Genomic DNA, 27,018 nt, shown 5'->3' on the forward strand with positions numbered 1-27,018 from the left:
AGGTGGATGAATAGTGAAACTACTGCTAGAGTCATTACATTGTTCAAAAACATGTTGCCAGGGGCTCCCCGGTGAACGCTGTGCTGCAAGTGTTTTCATTTTGCATTCTCCAGCATGGTATGTTCGCTTAACTTTGAAGGGAGTTGTACGTTTTAAATGTGACGTGTGACATTTTAATCATGCATTTCTCTATGCTGTAACACCAATCCTCGGAAAACATATCGGCAGCCTGAGAACAAGAGAGCATAGGCCACTTGTTCCATGCTCTAACTGTGGTTTCTCTCTAAAACAGAAAACGCCTTCACGTTCATACACAGGGTGTTTGTCTTGCTGATGTAGGTCAGGCTAGGAAAAACTGGTTCATGTGGTAGGTGTGTCCAGTTTGTGTTCACTTGAGTAGTTGAAAAAGACTGATTGAACAGAGCACAAGCTAGGAGTTGTGTGAACATTTCCTTGGCTTTTCTTTCTCTCCTTACTAACTTTACTACAATTCTTGGGTTCACTACTTTTCCCTGATTTCCTCAATGTTCTCGAAGTCATGAGCATCTGGAAATAACGCTGTGGGAAGACCAAGCCGGCCTCATCACAGAAGCCCGGACATACAGCAAAGTGCTGGGAATGTGGAGATGTTGTGTGCAGGATCTGTGGAAGCAGCGTGGACTTTTGCTTTCTGCCGTGCATGTGGAGGATGTTTTTCTGTCGGCCACCACGAGAAAAACAACTTTTAAACAGTTGTTTTAACTCTTGTTAATAATGGCTGCCAGATCATTAAATAGAAAATGGAGACTGCCAGGGGCTTGACATGCTTGTTAGACTTTGAGGTAGACTCTTAGACAATTAGAGGATATTTATCCAGGAAGACCTCGTGGCTTACAGTAGGCGGTTAATGTTGTAGCTGTCAGAGCTCTGTTTGGTCCGTCTCTCTCTCTCTCTCTCTCTCTCTCTCTCTCTCTCTTTAGGTATTGCTTTGCCTCTCTTCTCTCTGCCTCTCGCCTTTTTGCTGAAAAGAGGAGGGGCCGTCGAGTAATCCAACACCTGCCCAATTCATGAATGTTACTGTAACTTGCTGAACTGCCCTGACAAGTGCAGGGGTTAAAACACATTAACCGACCGAAGCTGGCGGCCCCGGCTGCATCTCCAACACAGGAGACATTCATTACTCGACCGAGAGACAGAACTAGGAAGGAGGAAAAGGAAGAGAAAAATTAAACATTCCGCTGAAAACATCCCCCGACGCAGCTTCAGATGACTCTTTTGGAAGAATGATTGAATCTGCTGTGGGCTCCCTGCCATCCAACATGTCTTTAGAGGAGAGTGCCGGGAGAGACGTGGCTGAGAGCGAGACGGATTGCTCTGAGGGACTGGATGAGGTTGTCCTGGGGCGCATTGCCAGCTTACCTCTGGATCTGTTCCCACCCAGGGACTTCAGAGGGAAGTTCAAAAAGATGCGCCATAAGAAGAGGCCAACCATTCTTGAAAGTAGGTACCGCTTTAACTCTGTGGAGCTGTGGTGGCTGCCTCCGGAGTTTTTTGATTTGTGCAAAATGGAAAAAAGTGTTGTGTGGTGGGCTGAGGACCAGCAAGTTGATGTTGGACACATTTCAGCTACTATTGCCGTCACTTTGTGAAATGCCTCACCTCCCGGTTGTATTTGTCATAGTTAACTAGGAATTTGGTGTCTTGTTAAAAATGGAGTCAGAAAGTTGGACGGGTGAATCACATGAGAGGGGATTTAATTGACAGATTACACATTGGACACTGGTTTGAGCTCATTGTCACTGGCTTCGCTTTCCAAATCCCCTCCCTGTGTCCTCGGTGAAAAAGAAACACCAGGGAAATTGAATAATAACCTTAAATAAGTGATTTGGGATATTGAATTATTGAATATGTGCGTGGGGAGAGAAAGAGGAGGAAATGAGAGGCGCCAGGGGCTGAGAGAGTAAAAGGGAGTCAAGAGTTTGAGTCTGATACCACAAGGATGGCTGAACTGGACATGCCTCACATTCCTCACCTTCATCAGAGCTTAATAATGCCTTTAATAAGTGCTTAATGTGACGCAGCCCTCGCCCACTTAAAGCCTAATTAAGGATGATGTTTACAACCATTTCAGTAATCAGCGATGCCTTCCTGATTGACGCATCTTGTGTGTTTATCGCTTGACTTTGACGCTGAACATGCCCGTTGGCGATGCAGCCAATAAACAGACCTGCGGGTCATGTGCTAATTGTGAGACTGTTTCACCTCAGGGGCGTCCGTCTCTGAAAAGCAGGCTCATCTCTGGCCCTGCAGCAGGCTGACAGTGTAAGTCCATGGCTTACATCTGATTTGGTTTGGTAGCAGTGTTACCCGAGTGACAAGTTTAGAGGCGTCTAGATAAGGCTGTTGTAGCTCGACAGAAGTTCCTGATATTTCCATGGCGCTCATTAGACAAATCTCTGATGTGCAGTGACAGCTTTGTTATCTGTAGAAGTGTGTTTTTCACTGCTTTCTAGCACCGCGAGCTGCAGTCTCTCTCAAAAAAGAAAGATCCACTAGACAGGCTATTACTCCTCTTCAAATAGTTGAAGTTATAGAGGAAGTGCAGCCTGTCAGGACAGGAGAGGCTCATAAAGCTCATACCCTCACTGTTATGAGTATGCAGCAGTTTTATAGCAAGGACAGGAGAAGTCAGTGCCTCATGTTTTAACTGTTTTACTACTGTGCACCGACAGCTCGGTACCCCTGAAAAGGGACAGTCATCACAACAGGACAGTTTTTCACAGTGACGGTTGCAGCAGTACACTCATTGAAATTTACATAAAAACAAATTTGGCAGAAAAAAAACTTTGCGCTTGGTTAAATTTGCTTCTTTCAAACAGGGAATAGATGCATAAGTAATGCCTTATGACAGCACTGTAATAATATTTACTTTTTATCATGTTTTAGTTAGTCATAGTAAGACTTTACTTGATGCAGACAGTTGCAACTCCATGATTATGTCGTGGTTTTAGATGATAGACAGATACCGTTACACTCCCAAATGTTATCTTTTTTTTTAATGGCTCATGGCATCATGTGGTAGGACTGCTTTCAAGCATGGAAGTGGTTCATAGTTTTGTCTGTCTGTCACCATTTAACGCAAAAAAACACGGGGAAGTCTGGGATATCTCCGTCCGTCTGCCTCCGCTTAACTTTTTCCTGTTTAGCAGCCCTGTTGAAAAACTCGCGAAATTAGTCAGCTAGGGAATTACATAATCATTTGCCCTTGGGACGGCCTCTTACTGGCCAAGTCAAGCTGACCAGATTATAACTGATGGATAAGGAGAGGAGAGAAGTGAACTCTGTGTTTTCACCATTAAAAGGATCCATTAAGGCCAGTTGCTGTTTATGGTAAAACTTTAACTATTTTGCCATAATAGGTCCAACAATTTCCCGCAATTAGCTAAATTAGCCACACGCACTAGACAACAAATTAGTACTTATCACATTCTTAGCGGAGAATGTAATGTTTCAGATTTTCCCAGTGTTTTTGTTCATTTGTCAAAACCACTGGACAAATCTGAAACATTAGATCGTGTGCAAACAGGGTGTCGTTGCAGTCTCGAGGATTCCTGCTCCCGAATCATATCTGAGAACATAGATGCTTTGCAGAATACATAACTTTTGTCATGTGGGAAAACTGCGACATTAATCACATCACTGATAATTTGCAGAGAGAGTGTATGGTATGTGCCGTAATAACCCATAAAGCGATTCAATGTACTGTTGAAGTGTTCCTCCAGCACAGCGTTGTTATTGGTACATTACATTATACGTTGTCAGAGTACATGGTGATCACTTCAGACATGGGGCAAATGGCTGAGAGGCCAATTATACTGACATTGATTCACTTCTAGTTAAAAAAAAAAAAAACTGTCTAGAACAAGCAGATACCCACTTACTTTCATTTAAGCCATATGAATGGGAACATACACTACAGCTCAAGTAGGCAGTAATGAGTGGGAAATGCAGATTTTTGTCACTTGTCTGCAGGATCTTCATCAAATATCTCATTGCCATGTGAGGTGTGACAGTACCAGCGCTGTGTTATGCAACCTGTTGCCTGGTTTTTGAATGCCAATATATCATTTGCATCATCATTTAACACTTTAGTGCACTGGCACCTAATGCTTTTCCACTGCCACCTGTGATCACATATGATAACAAACAGCAAAACATGAATAAAACAAGCAAGCAAGAAATGCACCTTATTCATATATTTATTTATGTTCATTATGCTTATTATCATTACCATTTTTTTTTTTTATACCAATGCCAATATCTGATATCTTCCTGCCCACAATGGCTGATACTGGTTCCAGGACTGGTATGACTTGTTGTAAGATTGAGAATACAAATGGAGCTGCAAAACAGGTTCATTTTTTCAGACACGCCTGTCTTAAGATTATTTAGTGTTTTGTAAACAAAAGACCAGGTTAGTTTTGTTCTGTTGCTGCTCTGACAATCTGACAGTCGTATCAATTCTTGAAAAAAAAAAAAAGGTCACACGAGTGCAAAATTTCACAATCAGCCACCAAATGTTGGCTGTAAAAAAAAAAAGGGTTTCAGACTGATAACGTAATTGCTTTTGGAAGCTCATACTGGATAAAACCAGGAGCTTGCTGATATATTGGTCCATCCCTAGTTTTTTCTCCATTTGTTGATATTTGACGTTTCAATGCTGTTATTTTCAGTTGGGGTGAAAAAGGTGCAAATTGATAGTGATCATTTCCTCATCTTCATCTTTGACTTGTCATGTTTAGTTTGTGCTGCAGCTCCAGTATGCAGGTGGACAGAGCGAAACGAGAAGAGACAGGAAGAGCTTCTCGCACCTGTTGAACAAAAATATTAGTGAGCGAAAAAGTCCCTGTCATTCTGTTCTATTTTTCCATAAGAATCATAATATTTAGCGTGTTTCATGTTTTTTTTTCCCTCATTATAGATGGTTGTCCAGTAGTGTGCCATCTCAATATTGTGCAAAGGGACAGAAGTTAACACCCTTGAATTAGCATTATAGTTGCTATAAAAGAATACATATAAACAATTTGTAGCCTTTTGCTAATGCATGTCACACAAAAGTTAAATTAATGTATGCAACAAAAATAGAGGAGGTGCAATGGTGAATATACTACCAGGCCAGTTTTGATGAATCCTCAGAGATTAAGGCCTTTTATGTTGTTTTATCTGTCAGATTATGGCTTCAGTGTGTGGTACACCGTAGGTGAAATGAATAAATGTGATTTTTTTATACATATATCAAATCAATAATTTTTATGTTCACCTATCAATACTGTGTGTCTGTGTGTGTCTGTGTGTGTGGTTCACAGGGTTCAGAAGTATTGATTGGGCTAGACTGCAGTACACCATTGTGTATCATTGAGCTCTTAAGTTTGGTGGCATTCCCCTTTAATGTGAAATAGTAACATCTTTATTAGCATAACCAGTGGAGCAGCTCCACAAGGTGCACAGTGTCACCAGTCATGATATCAACATATGTAAAAATGAACGCCGCCCGGCTGCATATGTGGCCTGATAAAACGTGTGAGTGCGTTATGTAATGAAGGTCAAGTGGTTATCGCTTGATGGACAGACAGAGTTCTGATAGGATTAGACTAATGTGCTGAGAGGCAGGGGAGGACGGGGGATTGGAAGACATATTTCATAGCCCACGTGTTTAAAGTTACAGGAAATGGCAAAATGGAGTTGAGATTAAACACTGAAACGTTCATTTTACATGCAACTGGAGTGTGATAAGAGCATAATAATTACATCCATGTGAAGGCAACCAGGGGATTGGTTTGCCTATATGGGGCGTGCCTGTTTCTTGTTATTCACCATGGAGATGAATGTATAATGTCATAAAGTGGCTTTGCCCGCTCCCACTCACTTAGGAACAGGCTGATCATCTCCGAGCTCTGTTATTCCAGTGATGCAAATGAAGGAGTGTTTGATATCAGATGTGCAGCCAGCCTTCCTGTTTCTTTCTCTCTTGGCAGAAGCCAAACATGTCTTCACTGACTTATGGGTTTTCTGTCACGTAAAACATTTTGCGCTGTGATGCAACCGCGAGACACACAGCAATGGAAAAGGGAATGCAAATACTACTAATAATGTTGATAATAAACTTTATTTTTTTTTATAGCGCCTCTCTAAAAGAGAATTTAAAAAGTGCTGCAAAGTAATAAAAACAGAAAATATGTCAAAAACAAATAAAGTCAATTAATAATGGCGGGGAGAATCACCCAGAAGAAGCACATAACAAAATAGGACAGGAGTAAAAAAACTGCAACAATAAAAAGAAGCCAAAAAAAAGGAAACGACTCAAAAGTTGGTACTGATTTAGTTAACCTGATCTCCTCAGGCAGTGCACTCCAAAGTTTAGTTTCTAACTAGCTTTTTTGATATGTGCATTTGGGTTAAATTGCTGGTGTAAAGAAGTACAAGGGTTATAAAGCCAACAGTCAGCCCCGTCTCCCAGATCCCATGTGTACAGTTAAGGAAAGCTCTTTAATCCCAGTGGCTTGCTGATCACTTGAGTGTCTTCCTCTTTGCTCTGTTCTCCCACATGCTCGCTGGAGTGTGTCATGCCTCCTGAGCCCTCCGTCTCCTCTATCAGTGCCAACTGCCGGTCAGATGCTCCCAGGCACGCCGAAAGACGCACAAGCCCTGTGCTATCATCTTTATCAGCCCCTGCATGCAGACAAACAGTAGTTATTATTAACTGTGCTCCGCTAAGAGGATTGCTTCCTGCACTCTCAGCCTCCGCGCAGTTATTTAAAGGGAGCTTGCATCGCCGCCCACTGCCTGCCACAGCTTTAGAGAAACAGAGGGAGAGAGAGAGAGAGAGATTGAGAGAGAGAGACAGAGAGAGTATGGAGGGGGCTGAGAGAGGGAGATAGAGGGAGAGAGAGACGGCTGACAGCCAAGGACAGGACACGGGAGGAGGAGGGGTAGAGCAGCGGCGGTGTGTTTTCTCTGGGTCTCGTCAGTGCCACAGCGTTGTGCGCGTCATAGAGAGGTGACAGCGGGTTCTACCTGCTGGTCCCAGCTCAGCTGCTGCTGCTGCTACTGGAGGGAAACCACAACAACTAGAAGGGGGACACTCAACAGGGAGCTGCAGCAATGGCCAGCCAGCAGGATTCAGGCTTCTTTGAAATCAGCATCAAATCCCTGCTGAAATCATGGAGCGGCAGTGAGTACAGTAGTTTACTTGTTTGTTGCTGTTGTGGTTGCTGTCGTATGCGTCTTGCTGATCGTGCCTGCCTGTCCACCGGGGAACTGACTTTGTAGCCTCTTCTTCCTGTTGTTGTCAGTGGAGAGGACGCGATGTTGCGTGTCATTGACAGATAGGAGCGTGATTTTGGCGTCCCTCAAAGCCTCTGCTGAAAGTTAGAAACATTTCACGGTTAGCAAAATGACATCACACTTCTAAAGGTTTGAAACTGTCTCATAGCAACAGCCAGATCCATAACTGGGACCGCCTTTAAGCACAGACTGAGAAATAGCTGCTCACTGGACACAGGCCCCTAGCACGCCAGGCTCCGGGAATGAGGGTACTGACTTAGAAAAGTGACACTCTGTTCATTTAGTTCAGTCCGCTAACGTATGGGTTTAATCCCCACTGTTGGTTATTTAGCATGTCATTTTTTTTTTCTGTTTTTGTTTTAGCTTTCAGCTTTATTTTGCTGTAGGTGAGTCTGCCACAGAGTGTAAATAGCTCATATTATGCGCCAGGACACTGTAATAGGATTAGTGGAGGTTCAGCTTGGTTGAATGTCCTGTACGGTGCTCACAGCTCCATTACCTCCCATCATGCCCCATAAAGGAGAGATGGGATGCTTTATGTGGTTTTGTTCACGCCATAATTCTGTGTGAAGTAACTTATGAGAGGTAGGTTTGCAAGCTGCACTCTCTGTGGAAGTATTTTGTAGATATTTGCAGAAATGTGGAAGAATACACATAACATAACCAGGAAGTGGCACAGCATGTTCCTCACTGGTAGATTCCCATTTGAACATCCATTCATTCATCCTCAGATCTGTTTGTATTTTGGTCGAGAAGGACTGCCTCAAGTATCATGATGACCCATTTGTATCTGTTCAATCTGAATATGAAGGGAAACCATAGCGCATGCTGTCCCTGTCCACATATTGAGTGTTGTGCCATCTCCTGATGATGTTGCATAATCCTCAGAGTAGGTCATTTTGCTGATAAAGGCACAGACAGATATTCTATCAGCAGAGACTCACAGCTATGCTTTTAACTTTTTTCAATAAATGTGCAATCTCCTAATCTCATCTCTCCCCCAAAACTTTGCCTCCATTTGTACAGGCCGTCGTGCAGTGAATCACAAGATGGCATCAGAGACGGAATAACTAATGAAAACGAATCAAAAAACACTGTCTAGTTGAATGTCAGCTGCTGAATAGGAAGTTCAGGGTAGCGCTGTTCTTTTTATTGTCAGCTCTTGTGAGGAAGGCTCCTCAGTGATCAGTGAAACTGGGTGAATTAGTGCATTGAACTCCTACCAGATGCCTTTCTGCTTTTTGTACTTGAGACCGAAAGGTAAATAAAAAGTCCATGAGGGGGCACACATCAGTGTATCCAACTCTGATAAGAGACAGTGGATCAGTAGTGCACAGATAGTGGTGTGTGTTTTTTTTCCTCCACCACCCATGCCCTAAGGATGGTCCCCTGTCAGCCAATCAGAGCAGGAGATGAGCTGCGGTGAGCCAAGCACAGCGCTGATCTGTAATGACTGGTCAAATATGCTGTGTTGCCATATAGCTTCTGTGTCTTCTCCAGTTCAGATATATTGATTTCTTACATATAGTTTTTCATTAATTATTTTATTTTAGGCCTATTTTATTCATTTGTTTTTCAGAAGAGATGTTCCTTATGAGCCCTTGCTTTTTTTTTTTTTTTTTTTTTTTTATTGTTCAGCCTACACATTTTTGATTTTCACATCTTTTGGTGTTTATTCTTTTTCTTTGTTGCATTTTTTTCCAGTTTATTATTTCTTCTGTTCACTTCTATGCCTTACCTCTGTGCGAATAAGTAAACTTGATCAAACTAAAGCTTCTCCATGAGGATGTTTGACCTAAAGCGACCATAGATTAACTGTATTAGTTTGCTCTTTCTTTGATGAGCTGAAAGGACAGGATTTCGACACCACCTTAAATCGCAGAGGGTCTTGATGAATCATGTAACAGACGTACATTTTAGCAGGGGCTTATATAAATGGCCTCAAATGCTCTCACAGCAGGCAGGAGCAGCAGTTTCCAGCATGATGTCAGCCTGCTAAAACAGGACTGATGGTCAATAGTTTGAGACCGACGTTTTAATCTGCTTTTCACAGAGGTCTGTAATCACTCTCTCACTCTCTCCACTCCCACTCTTGTTATGTTTTTTTTTTTGTTTTTTTTTTGAGACACTGAGACTGTGAACTTAAAACGTGATAATGTATTAGTATCCGGATGTTGTTGCTCCCTTGGCTCCAGCTGTCACATCCTCTTTTGACAAAACAGCTCAGCAAGCAAAGGACCCGCAGTTGGTGAATTTCAACTTGATTCTTAGTAGCATCGCCGATCGACTTGGAGGAAATTGCAGCTTTTGGACTTTATAGTTCTTGAATAAATCACCATATTATCTCTGAAATCAGGGTCACTCGTTAATGACCTAAGTAATTAATCATATCTAAACTCTAATTCTATTCATTCACTCTCATTTTCGGTATGGAAATATAGCCATAGTGGGACATCTGGCCGTTAACAAGGACTTTGGTTGTTTCCTTTTAACCTATAACTTAACGACCTAAACCAGACAGAATTTTCCCCTGCATTACGTGACATGACGCAAACTGTTTTTATTAACACTTACCTTCAGTGGAGCACCCAAGCACAATATCCCTTTATTCTCTGCCTGGGAGAAATATGTGTTAATAATAAGGGGTGGAGGGGAGGATTGAGTAATACACTGTAAGAAAAAAAAAAAAAATCATTCAGTCTCATATTCATTCTTAAAAAATCCGCCGGTGGAATGAAATAATTCCACTTGTTTCCAGAATTTTCTTGAATCAAGTGGGCTCATCTGCCTTGTTCTGCCTTGTTTCAACACACGTAACCTCAAAAATCCCGTGACAAGTGAAACTGCATTGAAAATAAGTGCGATTATCTCATCCCACCAGCAGTTTTTTTCCCCACTGGTTTAAAGAAAAACAAGATTTGAAGGCTGAATATGAGACCAAAGGACTTGTTAAGATGGAGATCCTTTGCAGTGTTGCCAAATGTTTTGCTGTCACGGAGCTTTCAGTGCCCACTACTCATTCAGAGAAATGCAGTGTCAATATTTTCTCCCAGCAGCTGGACATGGTGGTCCCAAATGTCTTTGCTGACACAGGAATGTCGAGTCCAGTTAAGGAGGTCAGTGGTATCTAAATATCCACCCACTCTGTTCACAAAGGACTCCGAAACTGGTTGTTTACTCAGTGGGACTGTCCTTCTGGATGTGGATAGGGAGCTGCATTCTTTGTATGCATGTGTGTGTGTGTGTGTGTGTGTGTGTGTGCGAGCATGTGTGTGCGACTGTAAAAAAGAGAGACGCTTGTTATCCTGTTATTCTGCATTGTCCTCTAGGGAGCACCACCATGCTCAGGGAGTTTTCAGCATAGCGATGATGTAATGCACACTGTGTGCCCAAGCCCCTTGTTTGCCGAGTCACATGTGGCGTCTCGGTCTTAGTGCGGTGCCCGGTTCCCAGAGCGAGAGAAAGCGGTCGACATCCACACTGGTTGCTTTCTTCACATCCCATCTCCAGCTGAAGTCGAGTAACACGAGACCAATTCATTCAAAGGAGACAAATGTTGGATGTGGTTTCAGCTTCCTTATATTTCATGAAACCTGTTGTGCTCTCATTTGTGGCTTTAAATGTGTTTGCATTTGCACACTGCTCCCAGGAAGTTGGAACCTCATGTTCAGCTATGTTGAAATATTTCCCTTAAAAAAATATTCCTGATAGTACTCATTCAGATTCTGTAGAAACTTGTCCTGTTGCAGCCTGTCCGGGCTTCGAGGGAAGTGCGCTGCAACGGTGCCTGATAGAGAATGGTGTTTACACTCTGGTGGTCTGTGCCTCGTGCTTTTGGAGCACAGAGGTGGAGGAAAGGGGAGGGCTGCTCTGTCAGTATAGTGTGTACCCCGGGATAAATATAGTCACACAACTATGCCACCATAGCATGTTAGACCTCATCACTGTGCTGTGCCTCAGCTAAAAATTCCTGCCTGACCTTCACTCTTGGAAGGCACCGGCTGGTCACAAGGCTGGAGCCAGCCACAGAGAGGGGAGCACTGAGAGAGATCGACGCCCGGAGATTGCGTGGTCTCGGGTAGAAAACAGTTCTGCCACTTTTTAAATCTCGCCCGCCGGTGGCTCTGTGCAACATGGAGACTATACCCAGGAGGACAGAGCCAGCTGACACACAAGACATGGACGTCGGTGGATTGTACTAGCGTGCATTTGCCTTGACTCAGAACAACCCTGGATACCATATCCTCTTTACCCGCTATGGACGGAACGGCTGTGTGCTGGAGTAAGGCCAGCGTGATCAGCTTCATCAAGGGTCTGGGTAGGTGCTGAGCTGCCATGGGTGAGGGAAGCAATGTTCCAAAAGCCACGCCAGATAGTCACACACGCAAGGCATTCCCTGACGAGCGTATCACCATGCCCCATGTGCTGGAGCGAACTGGTGAAGAAGACCTGTCTACTGATGCCAGACCCCGTTCTTCTCTGCGCCAATATGCAGCTTTGCCAGGGCTGCATAGTAGGGGCGTGAGTCTTTGGCTTAACAGAAATTCAATTCGACTGATGATTCACCAGTTGGTGATTCGATTGTTGAAATGATTTGATTTGATTGGAGTATTGCGGTAATATAAGACCCTTTTCCCTGAAATTTGAAAAAAAAAAAAAAAAAATTAAACTTAAAAAAACATCTTTGATAAAGATTTGTGGTATTCTGTTCAATAACCACAACACGAGGTCCTTTTCTCTGAGAACTGTGAATGATTCAGTTTAAAGCATTTCCTGTTGATCAAGGCTAAAATCAGGATGGTTTATTCTTTTTGTTTTCGTTTTGCAGTTTGATGCAGGCAGAATTCATAATCTGTGCATTGATTCCATTAATGAAGCATTACACTCCTACTGCGTGCTCTAGCAGTGTATGCTTATAAAAACATAATTTTGCTGAACTGATGTCACTGTGCAGCGGGGCCTGTGATGAGTCAAATCTAAACTCACCTGTCCAACTGGGCCAGTGTGACATCTGTATGGATTCCCATCAACCCTCAGTAAAGAGGAGTAATTATTTTGAGTAAAGCTGGTTAAGCAATCCATTAGATGATGTTGTCATCCCATTCACCTTTGACCCATGAGTAAATTGATGTTGCTGCTGTTGGTCCCTCTTTTGGCAGAGTACAGAAGTCATTTAATTGAATTAGAGCTTATCCAATTCCTCTGTTCGATTTCATGCTGCAGGTCGTAGATTTCGTCCTGTGGCAGCTCGGCTTGATGAACGTAGAGGATTTAAATTTCATGGCTCTGGCTGATTACATGTGTCCTTATTTTAAAATGTTATGTTTGTCTGCTGATGACACTCTGATTATTGTAATAGGTCAAAACCTGAAGTTCAAGTCAGTATGATAATTAGCACGATAAATAGCTGCCCTTCAAACATGACATGAAGTTCCTTCACAGCTTTGATGAAGTGTTAGATATTCTGGAGCACCCAACCCAGAGTAATCCAGTGATCATTTTCTTTATATTGCATTCATGTAAAGTCAGCTAGTCAACCGTACTAGCACTATGCTGACTTAGATCTTTTATTTTGATACCTTGTCTTAGGATCAATACCAAATTTAAGTGTAAGAGGGATTATTCATTATTACTTATAATTACACAGTGAAAACCTGCTGAGAAACCCACCACAGAGCCTGATGTTTAATATGTGGCTTTGACAGATGTAATGCTCCCTGACACGGTGCAAGCTGCACTTCAGGTTAGCTGCTGCCGATCTGCTTGCTGTCCAGTCACATTTATTTATTACACATACACACAGAATGCAGCAGCTGTGGAAAATGTGGTTTTCGCTTTTAGGCAGTAAGTCTAGTTTGGCTGTCCAAATGGCTCTTTGAATATTTCACACTGATTTACAACAGTTCACGAGCTACGCAGTTATGGGTTGTCATGATTCAAGCAAATGAATGTTTTGCACTTGTAGTGAGCTGTTTGTACACTGTTCTTAACTGTTTGTAGTGCTTTTTGTTTAGAGGAATCAGGATGCAACACTGAAGTTAATTATAACTTGGGAGTTAGTGTGTGGGGTTTTATGTGCTAAGACGAGCTACCAGTAATTAAACGTAGGCCACATTATAGCGCTGGCTGATGCATAGTCATATGCAGGAGATTTTTGCTTCCCTCAAAGGGCAATGACATCGTTGGTGCAAAATGAAAACACCAGCTGTTGGCCATGGTGTTTTCACTTCCATATGCACTCTGAGCACTGTAGCATTCGGAAAGAAAGAGCAGAGTCAGGGCAAGCCAGTGCCCTTTGGACAATCTCCCTCAGGAATGTTCAACATGTTGGGAACTTTATGTCCATGTTTGGAGACTTCACAGTAAGACTCTATTCGGCGATCTGTCTCTGTAAACAGATCTGTGGCTGAACCCGTCCCACATATGTGTGCTTGAATTGGCAAAATTTTAAGTTAGTGAAACCGTTTCCAAACCCTGGCTTTGTGTGTTATTTCCGCAGCCTCGCCCGTGGGGAACGGATACAGTAAACCCTCCATCCCTCCAGTCTGCTGTCCTCAGGGAGAGAAGGGTCCCCCAGCCATGATGCCCATCAGCATCGACCCAGAGAGCAAGCCGGGCGAGTACGTCCTCAAGAGCCTGTTCGCCAACTTTACCACACAGTCGGAGCGCAAGATCCGCATCATTATGGCTGAGCCGCTGGTGAGTCAGCAGAGCATGGAAGTCTGCATGATTCCTGCTCTTGACGTCTTGTGGTTGCTCTGATTCCTTTTATAAGCAATTATACAGTGTAGTGCATGACTGCTGAGTGTGTTTTACTATAGAGGAAGCTACTAAAGCAAAAAAAAAGGGTATTGATTCTGCCTGAGGGAAGTGAGGTCATCCCATAGTTTGGTACTTCCTAAGAAAGTCAGGCAGGAGGCCAGGTTGACAAGTCTGTAGTTGCTGATCTAATACTAATGAATTGTAAATTGTCAAAGCACAACCTTTGGGCACTTAAATGCAACATCTGACACGCTGAGTCACACCTGTGTGATTATCACATGGTTCTTAATTGAAGTAGAGCTGCCTCTGATGTAAAGCTGTGAAGGGGGCTACTGTCCTACAGGCTTTACCTCTGCTGACAGCGAGCATGTCACCCAATTTAAAATACAAATTTTCTGTGAGAAGCAGGCAGCCTTCATCTGAGTCGTGCTAATGAAACTCAGCACTGATGTGTTACTGCTGGGGCCCTGGATGTACGGCTGAGTTTCAGCCACAGAAAGGGGAGGTGTTAAATACCTTGTCATGTTAAATTGCTGTCAGCTGCAGGGCCTGGTAGGTCTGTGTGAAACAGCAGTGCCATCAGTGCAGTACAAAGAAACACACTGGGGACAGTGTGTGGATGTTTTAGTCAACATCATACTGCATGTTCCCTCATTACAGGCTTTTACTATATGAGAGAGTACCGCTCTAATAAGCTTGGCTCCAGGTGATGCTATAATGGTATACATGGTAGTTAACAATAACTTTTTTCTTTTTGTCATGGCTGTGGCCCTCAGCAGTCAGTGTATGGCCAGTCAAAGAGTGAGATGGTTCACTCCTCTTAACCTGGGAGCTATAAAATAGAGGTGTGGATGGTATGGTCCTGCAGGTCACGTACAACTCGCCTTAGATGTTGGCGTATGGGTATTTTTTGTCAGCAGGCGGACACAAACAGGCGGTCACGTTGACCGTCCCTGTTCCCCGCAGCCCACCACACATGCACCAAATCGCTGTTTGGCAACAGCTGAGTCAATATTTGGTAAATCTCATTATAGCTGATATCTTTGATGTCATACTCAAGCAGTATTTATGGAAATCTTTTATGAGACGTTTGAATTAGGACTTAAAAATTTAATGGTGGATTGTGAGGATAGCTGGCAAGGAATACAGGTTGCTGGTTGGCGGGCGGTCATGGTGCAGTGGTTTGCGGGTGCGGGTGGTTGCAGCAGAAAATGGTGTGGGTGCAGGACAAAAGCAGCAGGAGAAGCCATATAGCCTTGTACTATGAAAGTTTGTCACTGTGTGGTTAAAAAAAATCATTTTGAACATTAAACATTAACAGAACAGCTCATTCCCAATACTGGAAACCAGAGCCAAGACTTTGTAGATAGTATGTAAATAGGGAAAAACCAATCCTGGAGTTGTTCCAATAGAATGACATACAACCTTTGTGAACATGATAACGGTAACCTGGGGGATTTTCATGTGAATAGGGGCGTATTCTCTGGCTAATCAGTGTTAGTAGTGCACTGAAGCGAACCTCATGATGATGCTAAAACTAAATATTTGATGGTAAATTAAATATTTACTATTTTCAGACTCACTGTCAGTCAAGTCGTGTTAGGTTTGATCTTGTGATCATACAGTATCAAAGATTAACAAAGTGTTGTATCTATGTTGTCCAGCTTTGTAAAAAAAACAACAAAAAAAGTTGGACAACAGAGTTAGTTATTTGCCCAAATGTCACAGCTTTTCCCTTGAAAATGCATGTGTGGGTGATGCCCTATAGGCTTTGGATTCATTGTGTATCTGCTTGATGTAGGGCATTATACTGTATGGACTGGTGTTGTCATCCTTAGTGGAAAAAAGTCACTAAACTGTTCATTAGAGTGGACTAATCAAATCACACTGCACTGCTGAATCTAAAGGACTGAAAAAAAAAACCCAATGTAAGTCCAAGTACCACATTTTGAAATAAGAGCAATATCTCCATTGACATTAACATTAAATTTGAGACTTAGAGATGTTCCCAAATGCCGAATATTTTGCTTAGGGAAATTAATACATGCTTTTATCAAGTTTTAAAGTTCACGATCATTTCAAAACTTTCAAAACCATGTTTAATCAAGTCCATTGGGAGATTATGGAAATCTCTTCCTTTTTATGTATCGTGTTTTTTCTTTTTGTCTCAGTACTGTGACTAGAGATATTGACCCTGAACTGGAAAATATAAAGGGAAAAGCTGCCAATAAAGTCTTTGAATCCGTTTTTTCGTCCAGCGGGGGTCGGCTCGGCCAACGTCAGCTGTCATAAATAATTCTGTTGACAGACAGACGGGGAAGAGCTTGTGTGGGTTAATGTGGGCACCAGTCACCACCTGCTTCCCAGACGACATTAGTATCTTACCAAGTGCTACTGAAAGTCAACTAAAAATGAACAACTAATCCATCTTACCAGGAAGGGCAAGTGGCTCTACACGCTGGTTTAGGAGGCCTTACATACTTTGGCATTGTCCAGAAGCTCAATTAGCTTCCTTTCTGTCTGGTTTGAACATGCATGACGTACATGTAATTGCTGGTTTTACTTCTGGCCTTTCATCAGTGTGATGTTTGCGGACATGCACTCCCCAGATCGAGGGAACTACAGGAAGCTGTTAGTCATTGGCTTTGGTCCACAGGGAAGTGTTAATTACCATAGGGAAAGTGTGCATCCCCTCCTCGCAGCATGCACCTCTCCAGAAATGTGTATAGGGAGGATGCCGCTCTCTTTGTTTTCGCTGCCAGTGGAAAAGTGGCTGAGTCATTTATTCAAGCCCTGCCTTGTAGTTCCCGGCATGCAGTCCAGCCCATCCTCATCATTTTGCCTAAATTTGTTTGTATAAATCCAGTATGCTCAATGAACCAAGGACAGGATTTTGTCAATTATACAGAACAAAAGAAATAAAGTAACTTGAGATGACCAGTTAAGAGGTGATTTATTGCTAAGCTTGTAATGAAATCAAAGCGGAAAATTAAGTCACCCAAAACTGTTTTTTTAACCTGTGGAGTGATTGAAGATGAGTAATGGTGCCGGATCAGCTGCCACCAAGGGCAGTGAAATCCTCTAAACCCCAGTTGTGCATGAAGCATTGACTTTTCTGTCATTGTAGCACAGACGGGTTTCTCAGATGCAAGCATTTGTCTGAAAAACTAAAAGGTTCATTAGCAAAGGGGCTTAGCTGGCACTCCAGCTGCATGAGAGAGCGACATCACCATCAGCCCACGCAATGTCGGTGTCAGACACGCCAGATATTTTGCTATATGGGTTGAATCATCGAGTAAGTGATGTATTGTGTCGTCTGGTCTAACGAGGATGCACAGTGATGCATCTGAAAGCATATAGTAAGCACAAAGTTGAGGAGGGGCAGATACTTTGATTTTTGAAAGAATAGAGTATAGGGTACTTGTTATTTGATTGTTGATTGTTCCAGCTGTACAATTTGTACATGGTAAATTAAACTTGATTATTGAACATTACTAACTTGTGTCAGGGTTGGCCACTGCCAGTGTGATGGAGGATTTCACTGACTGTAGCTACATTAAAAATTGGTCACCTGCAACATGATTTTATATTCTTTGCCCATTTTATTACAGTATTCAATAATATTGTTTGGAAAAACTCGCTCTGCCTTAAGGAGGCAATAATCCCAATAGATCTTCATTATTCTGAATTTCAGTGAGAGTTTTAGTGTCACATGATGGTTTGAATGCTGTTTTAGAAGCTTGCCTACCCTGCTAAGAAAATAAATATGAGGGAAATGTTCAAGTTTTTATGTATTTATTTTTGTTTGAGCACGGAAACAGTTAAATATAAAGATAATGAATATGACACAATACACTGAACATCACTGACTTCAGTCTCATTATGCCATTATCAGTTCTGGTCTTCAAAAGTTGAAGGCTAGGTTTGTTTTTGCAGTTGCAAATGTAATTTAGAATAATATATGCTAATTTAAAACTCTTATTTTTGGGCCAATTTACAGAATAAAGCCTGTAGTGTGATCATTAATGCTAATCCATGTCTTTAGATTTGCTTTCATGCTTTGCAGCAAAGTTTAGTTAGGTTGGTAAGGACAGAGACCTGCGGTAGCACCGCAATGTGTGTAAACTTATTATCAGGCATTTTGAAAATTAAATGGCTTAGGTAATTGTTATTCTCTCAGTTGAAGTTGAGGCATATTTCAGACATCGGGAATCTTGTAGTCAAGCATGTGCAATTATACTTTTAAAGGCTTTGTATTAGGCTGTTAGCTAGATTTCATGTTTTCAAGTGTTGCAAAATTGTCTTTGAGCTTGACTTATAACAGTATCAGGATGATACAGTGTGAATTAATCAGCACAGTATTTTTATTACACTTCCCATTGTTAGTAACGGCTCCTAAGCTCTTTACACTGCAGTCTTCATTTGTGAACGAGGTGAATAGGATTTGTAAATAGGATGTGCCACTATGAAGTGTTAGCAAACGGCAGCCAAGAAACCACCCTGACTGCAGGAGGAGACTGTGTTGAGCCCAAATCTCTAATGAAGGGCATTATCCCAGATGATAGAGGACTGTAATAATGTGAACTGTCATTAATGTCCCATTCCTAATATCTGAGCCAGCCTGGCGTCAGACTGATGGATGGGTTTCTCATTATTGCTGGGCTATCAGTTGCTCTTCAAAAATATTCCACGCTCTCCAGGCGGGGCAGATCGAGTTATGGACCGAACTCCAGAGAACATTGCCTCTTTAGATTTTCATGAACATTTGCACAATTTGTAATATCTCCGTTGTTTGTGCTTTCAGGAAAAGCCATTGACAAAGTCACTGCAGAGGGGTGAAGATCCTCAGTTTGACCAAGTAAGTGCTATGAAATGCATCAGATCAGGATTAACAGCAAAAAAAAAGAAGAAAAAAAAGAGATACAATGTGTGGATGAGGAGCATCAATATCTGCTGTACTACTACTGTGCTATTTTTTTTTCACTGTTTGAAAATGGCATTTAATGAAGGACAGTCTGCCTTTCATCACTCATGTCTCCTTTTTTTAAATAACCTGCAAGTGATACTGTCCTCTCTGCAGAAATGTGATTACTTAAAAAGACATTAAGATTACCTCTGAACTGCCTCAGTGCTCCTTCACATGAACAACTACACAAGTTCCTTTTCACATCCCAAATACTGCCCCTAGTATGATCCACTATAACATTACATGAAAGGGCTGATGGGTGAAAGCCCTGCTCACATCCCCGAAAAGGTCTTTCAGAGCCAGTCAAGGGCAGGAGTGTTTACCTAGAGAGCTGGCACTGGGTCTGCGCTAGGTGTGTCCAGCAGGTCTGCGGCTCTGCAGAGAGGGCCCTTTCACTGCCACAGGGGTGTGTTTGTGCTGCTGCTAGAGGCCATTCAGCAGCCGCACAGAGCTGGGATTCTTCTCTAGAGCCGCGCTGAATGAAGGGCTCGCTGTGTTCCCTGGTGTGACCAGACCCTCCTCCCTTCCTGTGTGCCCAGCCCGTCCCGCCTTTCCTTCCTTCCCTCTCCCTCCCCAAGACAGGCACAGGCCACCCCATGGGCACCTTGTCCCTCTGCACAGTCCCAGAGAGGTCCGTCTCCCCTCTCCCTCTATTCGTCTTACTCTTTTTAGCCTTGGGCCCTTCACACAGGCTCACTCCCCGGCCTCAGCACGTTAATTATACAGCGTAAGAAATGTGAAGGCCAATGCAAATAAATCCAGCGCAAATGCTGTAACAAATAAACAAAGGAAACACTGATAGTTATCTGTTATTTTGGTATGTTAATCGACAGAGATGAACATGCATTTGCACAATGTATATCTTGTTCTTTCAGTTGATAAGCACCATGAGCTCCTTGGCTGAGTACTGCCTCCCCTCCATCCTGCGCACTTTGTTTGACTGGTACAAGAGACAGAACGGACTAGAGGAAGAGCTGCACGAGTACCGCCCCAGAGCCAACACCAAGTCCAAAAAGTGAGAATTGTTAAATTAATTTGCTGCATGTCACAGTATGTCACGCGGTAGAGAGTGAAAACAACGGAGGCGTTCAGGAAACATTTGAAAATGTTATTATAAACACTGTCATCTAGTATGTTCTGTTTGCTTTTAACGAACCTGTTGCTCTTGTTTTTTTCTCTTCCTCCTACAGTGATGAGCAGCAGAGGGATTACCTACTTGAAAGGAGGGATTTGGCTATTGACTTCATCTTCTCTCTTGTACTTATAGAAGTTTTAAAACAGGTGACTGCATTTCCCTCAGTGCTTATTTAATCCCGTGATAGTCAAAGGAGTGACTCAAGGCTAGGCAAGTTTAGTAGGACAGCACATTTTATGCTCAACAGCAGTGTAAGGTGACTTTCTCAGCTTTTGACTAGTAATTTGAACTGTAGTTATATGTCAGTGTTTCCAAACTCACTGCAGCATGTCTGTTTTGGTTCACTACTACTGAAACATAAATGTATCATGGCTGTATCTGAATATACACAAACTTTCATTTCTAATGATGTTATCTTCCCTCAAAACCAGATGCCGCTCCATCCGGTCCTCGACACTTTGGTCAATGAAGTTATTAACTTGGCCTTTAAGCACTTTAGATACAAAGAGGGGTAAGCTTTGTCTTTTTTTTTTTCTTTTTTACCTTTTTTCAGTAGTCGGTTTCTTTTCACGTGTTGTGTTTTCCACAGATACCATGGTCCTAACACTGGCAACATGCACACTGTAGCAGACCTCTATGCAGAAGTCATAGGAGTATTAGCCCAGTCCAAGTAAGTAGCCAGGTTTTGACAAAAACACTGCACCAATACAAGACAATCACATAAATGCTCATTAATGATGAAAGAACCACGTTAGATTCACAAGTGAACATTGTCCATAATATCAAGAATTATAATGCCATTAAACATGTTATTTACCACAATTATGACTCTGTGTCCATTTTCATTGGCTGTTAAGTTTGTACTCACTGGTCTGTTGTGGTTTGGTATCATGCCACATGATGATGGTGTGTTACCATTCCTCAGGCCTTTCAGTAAAACATTCTCTGGTTCAAGAGACTGGAACATAATGTAGGGACACACTTTTGGACAAGTCCCCCTCACACCAAACTAGGACTGGAAATTGATGTCTGTTTATTTGAAGTTTTCAGATCATTGCAGCAAGGAACAAACCCTTAAAATAGAGATATGGTCGGTCAGCAGTGTGCATACCTCCTCTCCAGAGCGCTCTCTGCTTAATTTCCTGCAGGAGATGCTTCACTGAGAGGCTTTTATAGAAATCTTGGGACATCGCTTAGATTTAGAGGTCAAGAGTTTCGCCATATGCTAACTGCATTTTGAAAGGATTCTGAGAAAATTCATAATGATATTTGGAATGTCTTCCGAAAGATTGACGCTGTCCTAATCAAGTTTTGAAAACGTGGTTTCTCAGCCGCTGTCCGTATCTGTGAACACGATAACAATTGCTCCTCACATGACCGAGCGCAGCTTTTCCAAGATGCAGTAACAGCTGTGTTCAGTTTCTTACCAGCACAGTTCGAACCACCAGGGAAGAGGTTAAGGGATGCTCACATGGGCTCCCGTGATGAATTACCTTCTAAATTTAGACCAGCAGAAGAATCCCATCTCTGGTTCAATTTGGGCAAGGGATCAGGTGCTAGACAAGCAGATTATCTTTTGGCACAGACTCGCAGTCTGCATACAGAGGGCAAGATGAGGACGGCATTCTTGGGAGGTGTGTCCTCCTCTTATCCTCCCCGCATCCCATCCTTGTGAGACGTCTCCGTTTTAGATTCATAATAGATGAGAGCAGGCACTTCGGAAGTGCTGTTTTGGGATTTGTCTTTCTGAGCTGGGCAGGCATCTCTTTATATAGCTACTCATTTAGTTTTTTTTTTTTTTTTTCTCCACCTCAGGTTTCCTGCTGTGAAGAAGAAGTTTATGACTGAGCTAAAGGAGCTGAGGCAGAAAGAGCAGAGTCCCTACGTAGTCCAGAGTACCATCAGTCTCATCATGGGGGTCAAGTTCTTCCGCGTTAAGATGTATCCTGTCGAGGATTTTGAAGCCTCTTTTCAGTTCATGCAGGTACTACGGACCGCAGCTGCTGCATCATACTTCAGTTCTTTGAATGTGTTCGACATGACGATATTAAACACAGATCTATTTTTCCCAAACTGCCCTTCCTTATATTGTTGATATACAATAAACTCATATGATTCCTTTCTTTACTCAATAATTGGCTTGTTTTTGTACTGTGTGTATTAATGGTTGACCCAAATCAGTTTAAAGCCTATATTGTTGGTGATTTCATTTTATTTTTACTTTTATTACTATTATTGTTATTATTATTGTTGTTATTATTATTGTTATTATTATTATTATTATTGTTTTTTTTTATATAAATAGGAGAATTACCAATATGGATTCTGGCATAAGAGAGAATTTTTAATTTAAATAAATAAATAAATAAATTAATAACACAGTGCAGAAATTACAGGTTAAATTTTACTTGAAATAGAATAAATAATGATCAATATAATGCTAATAATAGATTGATACAATAACACATTGCTTGCCAGTGCTATTTATGTCAGGAATCTTGACCTTGACTGTAGATCTCATGGTGCTTTGGCAGAAAGTTTGTGTATGACATTTAATTCTGAATCTATCAAAATTATGTAGGGGTTAATCTTTCCCCAGGACTTTTAATTTGTGTGTTTTTATATATCTATAAGAAGCTGTGCTGTGTTAAGCCATTTGCTCCCCTGTTTTTTGCAGGAGTGTGCCCAGTATTTCCTGGAAGTCAAGGACAAGGACATTAAGCACGCCTTGGCTGGCCTCTTTGTAGAAATTTTAGTTCCTGTTGCAGCAGTAAGTTCTCTGGCAATACATATAAATGTTGTTTTTTTTTGTCATTTTGATGGGAAAAGAGGATTATCCCGGTCATGTGACTGTGTGTGTTGTGTTGTCCTAGGCTGTGAAGAATGAGGTGAACGTACCCTGTCTGAGGAACTTTGTGGAGAGTTTATACGACACAACCCTGGACTTGTCCTCAAGAAAGAAGCACTCGCTGGTTAGTGGCCCAGTAAAAAAAAAAAAAGAAAAGACACAAATTGTCCTGCCTGTTTGTTTTTGTACACGCTTGTAGTCGCTGTGACAGCTTCTGCTCCACGTTTACATTGCTTGGATGCCTGTGGTCTCTGTGAATCCTCAAGCATTTCAAGGTCACTCTTGTGTAATGTTCCCTCTCAGCGTCAGTGTCCACACGAGGAACAATTCACCGGGAGGGGGGGGGGGCAGGCAGAGACAGAGCATGATAGCTATGCAGCACAAATTAAGTGTATGTGATGTCCAGTGGCCCGACAGTTTCGTCATTTAACACTCCACCGTAGCAGTTCGCAGCGAGATGGAGAGACAGCAGCCCTTATGGAGCAGCAGTTTGCACTTACAGAGGGCCTGCATTCCCCTGAGGCCGCGCTTGTGGCTGCAAACCGCGTTTTATGGGCGATGCGTTGTCAGTGCAAACACGAAAAATGAAGAGCGCCTCATTGTGCCTTAAAAAGAAACCTGCTTTTACTGTACGGCTTGCAGATGTAGTTCAGCGCCCAGGCACAAAATAACCTCAGATATTGTACAAATACCCCGCAGTGGTTCAATGGTATGCATTTTATTTTCTAAAGCTGTTTGGAATGATTATAAAAATGTGCCATGTGACAAAATGCAGTCTAAATCCCCACCCACTGTCCTCTACACAGGCTTTTTACCCGCTGGTGACATGCCTGCTGTGCGTCAGCCAGAAACAGTTCTTCCTCAACAGATGGCATGTTTTCCTCAACAACTGCCTCTCCAATCTCAAGGTAAGGGAACCCAGAAACCAGCAGCCATCACCTCAGATTTGGGTGGTTATGACCGAGGGTGGAGGAGTCTCCGGGTGCCTAAAGGTCGTGTGAATGTGCATTAACGTCAGACATCATATCTGTCATCATGACAGTCGTCCAACTGAGTCACCAGAGGCACGCCAGCCTTTGTCATGGTGGCGTTTTGTCGTCTGCATGGCATGACAAAAGTAGTCTGACTGCTTCAGCCAGTAATTATCGTCACTACCCTTGTCATCATTAAATATATCAACATAGTGTAATTATAATAATGATCTTCATAACCATGTCATTATGTTATATCATATGATTATTTCTTTGTTGAAGCGGTGAGGGTTTTTTTTTCTTTTTCTTTTTTTTTTTCAGAATGTGTTTTTATGGGTTTATTATTGATTTTACAATGGGATTGCATTCATCCACTTTATTACAGAGTAAAGATCCTAAAATGGCCCGTGTTGCTCTGGAGTCCCTGTATCGTCTGCTATGGGTCTACATGATCAGAATCAAGTGTGAGAGCAACACTGCAACCCAGGGGTAAGTGTCCTCACCCGTCGCATAATTCACTTTAATTATCTGACATGCGGCAGGTTTCCTGATGGTTTCTTAAATGTTAGGAAATCAAATCCTGTGTCAAGACGAGGGCAGGGTGTTGGCAAGGATCTCATGATACAAACATGAGATACAGTTTGTATCACAATACATAGCAATGCTCTGCAGATTTATAAAAATAAAATATATAAACAGGTTAAAATACCGACGACTGCATGACTAATAAACTAAACTGAACTAGACTAAATAAAATATGAGATGTATTATGATTTTAAGATAAATAGGTTGACAGACTGCATCAAAACAACTCAATGCACAATTCCCATTCCCTTTCCAGCTTTATTAAAACACGTCTGTTTAGCACAATGCACTTATTTAACACAGTGCGCTAAAATGTAGATGTCTTATTATTATTTGCAGATGAAGCACATCAACGGTACAAACCAAAAAAATCAATTCAAAAATAACATTGTGATACTCAACTGTGTGGATTTCTTTCTTTCTTTTTTTTTTTTGCACAGCTGTAGTCAAGGTGCACCTGAAGTTTCATCGAATTGCCTTATCAGAGTATTTTTCTGGATTTAATGGGGGAGCAAAAGCGGTTATTTTAGATAAGGCTGGTGGTGTGCACACTAGGGGATTTTCTAATCTTAACCGATTTTCAAAATGTGGGAGACCAAAGACATTAACGACAGATTTAACAGACAATTCAGTCAAGACGCAGGATCACACGCTTGGCATTTGCACTAAAGGATCTCCGTGCAGCGATTTGGGATCTTACATGCATGAGATCCCAGTTTTGTATAATATAGCAAATCTGTATGTATTATTTGTTTATAATATTGTATAATACTTTCTGTTACAGTCTAAAAATATTTGTTTATTTCTGTCTACCACAGATAACGTAGACTGAAGTTAGCCGTTACTTCGCGTCAGCATTTTAAATCGCCTGGTACATTCAAAGCTAAATTTCTGACCAGCTCTTCCTTGTCTGTCCTTTTGTGGTACGTCTGGCACGAGACATTAAAGAAGCATTCGTACAGTTGCCATAATCCCACAAGCTTGTCCTCCTTTTCTGCTGTCCACCTCGTTTGGGGAACATAAGTCAGTCCCGTACGGTCGGTGACGCTCCCTGGTTCATATCTGCGGTCGGCTTGCTCTCATTGGCTACTGGGAGGTGAACGGCTCAGATGTCAACCGCTGTTCCTTTCACACCGCAATCGTAAATATCAAACATGCTTGATATTTATGATTTGGCATCAGAGAGCCTCCAAACTAGGCGATAACGTTAAGATCCAATCTGTAAACCCCTCACATTACAAGATCATCTGGGCAGATAATCAGCTCAGTCCTGCCTGGAAATCATGAACGCCCCTCTGACTGTCAGGAGGGCTGAATCGAACCCAAAATGCCTGATTATCCTGTGATTTCGGGCCAGGTTTAGCAGTTTTAGACCAAATGCTCCCTCCTTATTGCCTTTATCTCTACTTTGGTGGATATGGGGAAAGGGGAACGCTCAATTCTGTGTGTACGTGCACAGGAGTACAGGCCTGGGGTCCGTCCAGCCCAGATTAGCTGTGCTGGTGGCCTAGAGGTTTACCATCAGCTCACAGACATGATTACGAGCCTTTAGCCCACTTGAGGAATCACAAACAGGTCAAGCCAGACTTTTCACACGTGTTAATGAGGCTCAAAATAAACTCTAAAAATAAACCTCTTTTCAAGAAATGTGACAGCGTCAGCGTGGCCTGTGCAAAACAGGCCGAATTCATGCAGCGTTTTGTGCCATTTGAGTTTATATTTTCAACCATAACTTTTCAAAAGGGTGTTGAATTTTCCAAAGTTTTTTACTATGCTTTGTGTTTTCTGTTTTTTTTTTTTTTTCTCCCCATCCACAGTCGCCTCAACACCATTGTTACGACCCTTTTCCCCAAAGGATCACGCAGTGTGGTGCCCAGAGACATGCCCCTCAATATCTTTGTAAAAATCATACAGTTTATTGCACAGGTAAGCAGGAACATGTGGGAAAACCATCAGCAAAAGTTGCACTGTAACATGGCACGACAGGAAACTCACCTTAGTTTCTCTTCTTTCATTACAGGAAAGACTTGATTTTGCCATGAAAGAGATTATCTTTGACCTTCTTTGTGTTGGAAAACCTGCAAAAGCCTTTAGTCTTAATCCCGAGGTACACTTTTTACATTTTATCTTTATTGTGTGTTTATAAAGCAAATGCAAAAAAGATTTGCTATGATTTGCGGAGGTTAACTGTGTAGGTTTCCCAGTTCATGGCAAGTTAAAACTGGCCGTGTCTGACTTTCTGTTTACATTCTGCCTTAATCAGCTGTCACTGTGTTTTTTGTTTCAATACAATGATGTTATTGAGAGGGGAAAATGATATTTTATTTTGAGAAGCGTTATTTTGGCTCATACTTGTCTTATGCAATCTAAAATCTATTTCAGTGTCATTTTCAAAGATTAACAAACATCCAAAAAGCCTCCAAAAATC

General features: G+C 42.1%; 1 protein-coding gene across 2 annotated transcripts in view; it reads left to right on the plus strand.

Moving 5' to 3' along the window:
- The first annotated feature begins 1,109 nt into the window (after positions 1–1,109).
- frya (furry homolog a (Drosophila)) overlaps positions 1,110–27,018 on the plus strand; it is a 60,672-nt gene continuing 34,763 nt past the window's right edge. Inside the window, exons 1-14 of one of the 2 annotated variants that reach the window (XM_030067254.1) lie at positions 1,110–1,479; positions 13,823–14,022; positions 18,890–18,943; positions 19,927–20,066; positions 20,242–20,332; positions 20,618–20,697; positions 20,776–20,856; positions 22,002–22,170; positions 22,864–22,956; positions 23,060–23,158; positions 23,841–23,942; positions 24,391–24,494; positions 26,408–26,516; positions 26,611–26,697. In XM_030067254.1, coding sequence (XP_029923114.1) covers positions 1,263–1,479; positions 13,823–14,022; positions 18,890–18,943; positions 19,927–20,066; positions 20,242–20,332; positions 20,618–20,697; positions 20,776–20,856; positions 22,002–22,170; positions 22,864–22,956; positions 23,060–23,158; positions 23,841–23,942; positions 24,391–24,494; positions 26,408–26,516; positions 26,611–26,697 — 1,626 coding nt within the window. In that variant the 5' untranslated portion in view covers positions 1,110–1,262. Of the gene's footprint in view, positions 1,480–6,864; positions 7,211–13,822; positions 14,023–18,889; positions 18,944–19,926; positions 20,067–20,241; positions 20,333–20,617; positions 20,698–20,775; positions 20,857–22,001; positions 22,171–22,863; positions 22,957–23,059; positions 23,159–23,840; positions 23,943–24,390; positions 24,495–26,407; positions 26,517–26,610; positions 26,698–27,018 lie in introns of those variants that run through there. The other variant, XM_030067256.1, reaches the window with a different exon arrangement.

The sequence above is a fragment of the Myripristis murdjan genome, chromosome 13, assembly GCF_902150065.1.
Source record: "Myripristis murdjan chromosome 13, fMyrMur1.1, whole genome shotgun sequence".
Taxonomy (NCBI): domain Eukaryota; kingdom Metazoa; phylum Chordata; class Actinopteri; order Holocentriformes; family Holocentridae; genus Myripristis; species Myripristis murdjan.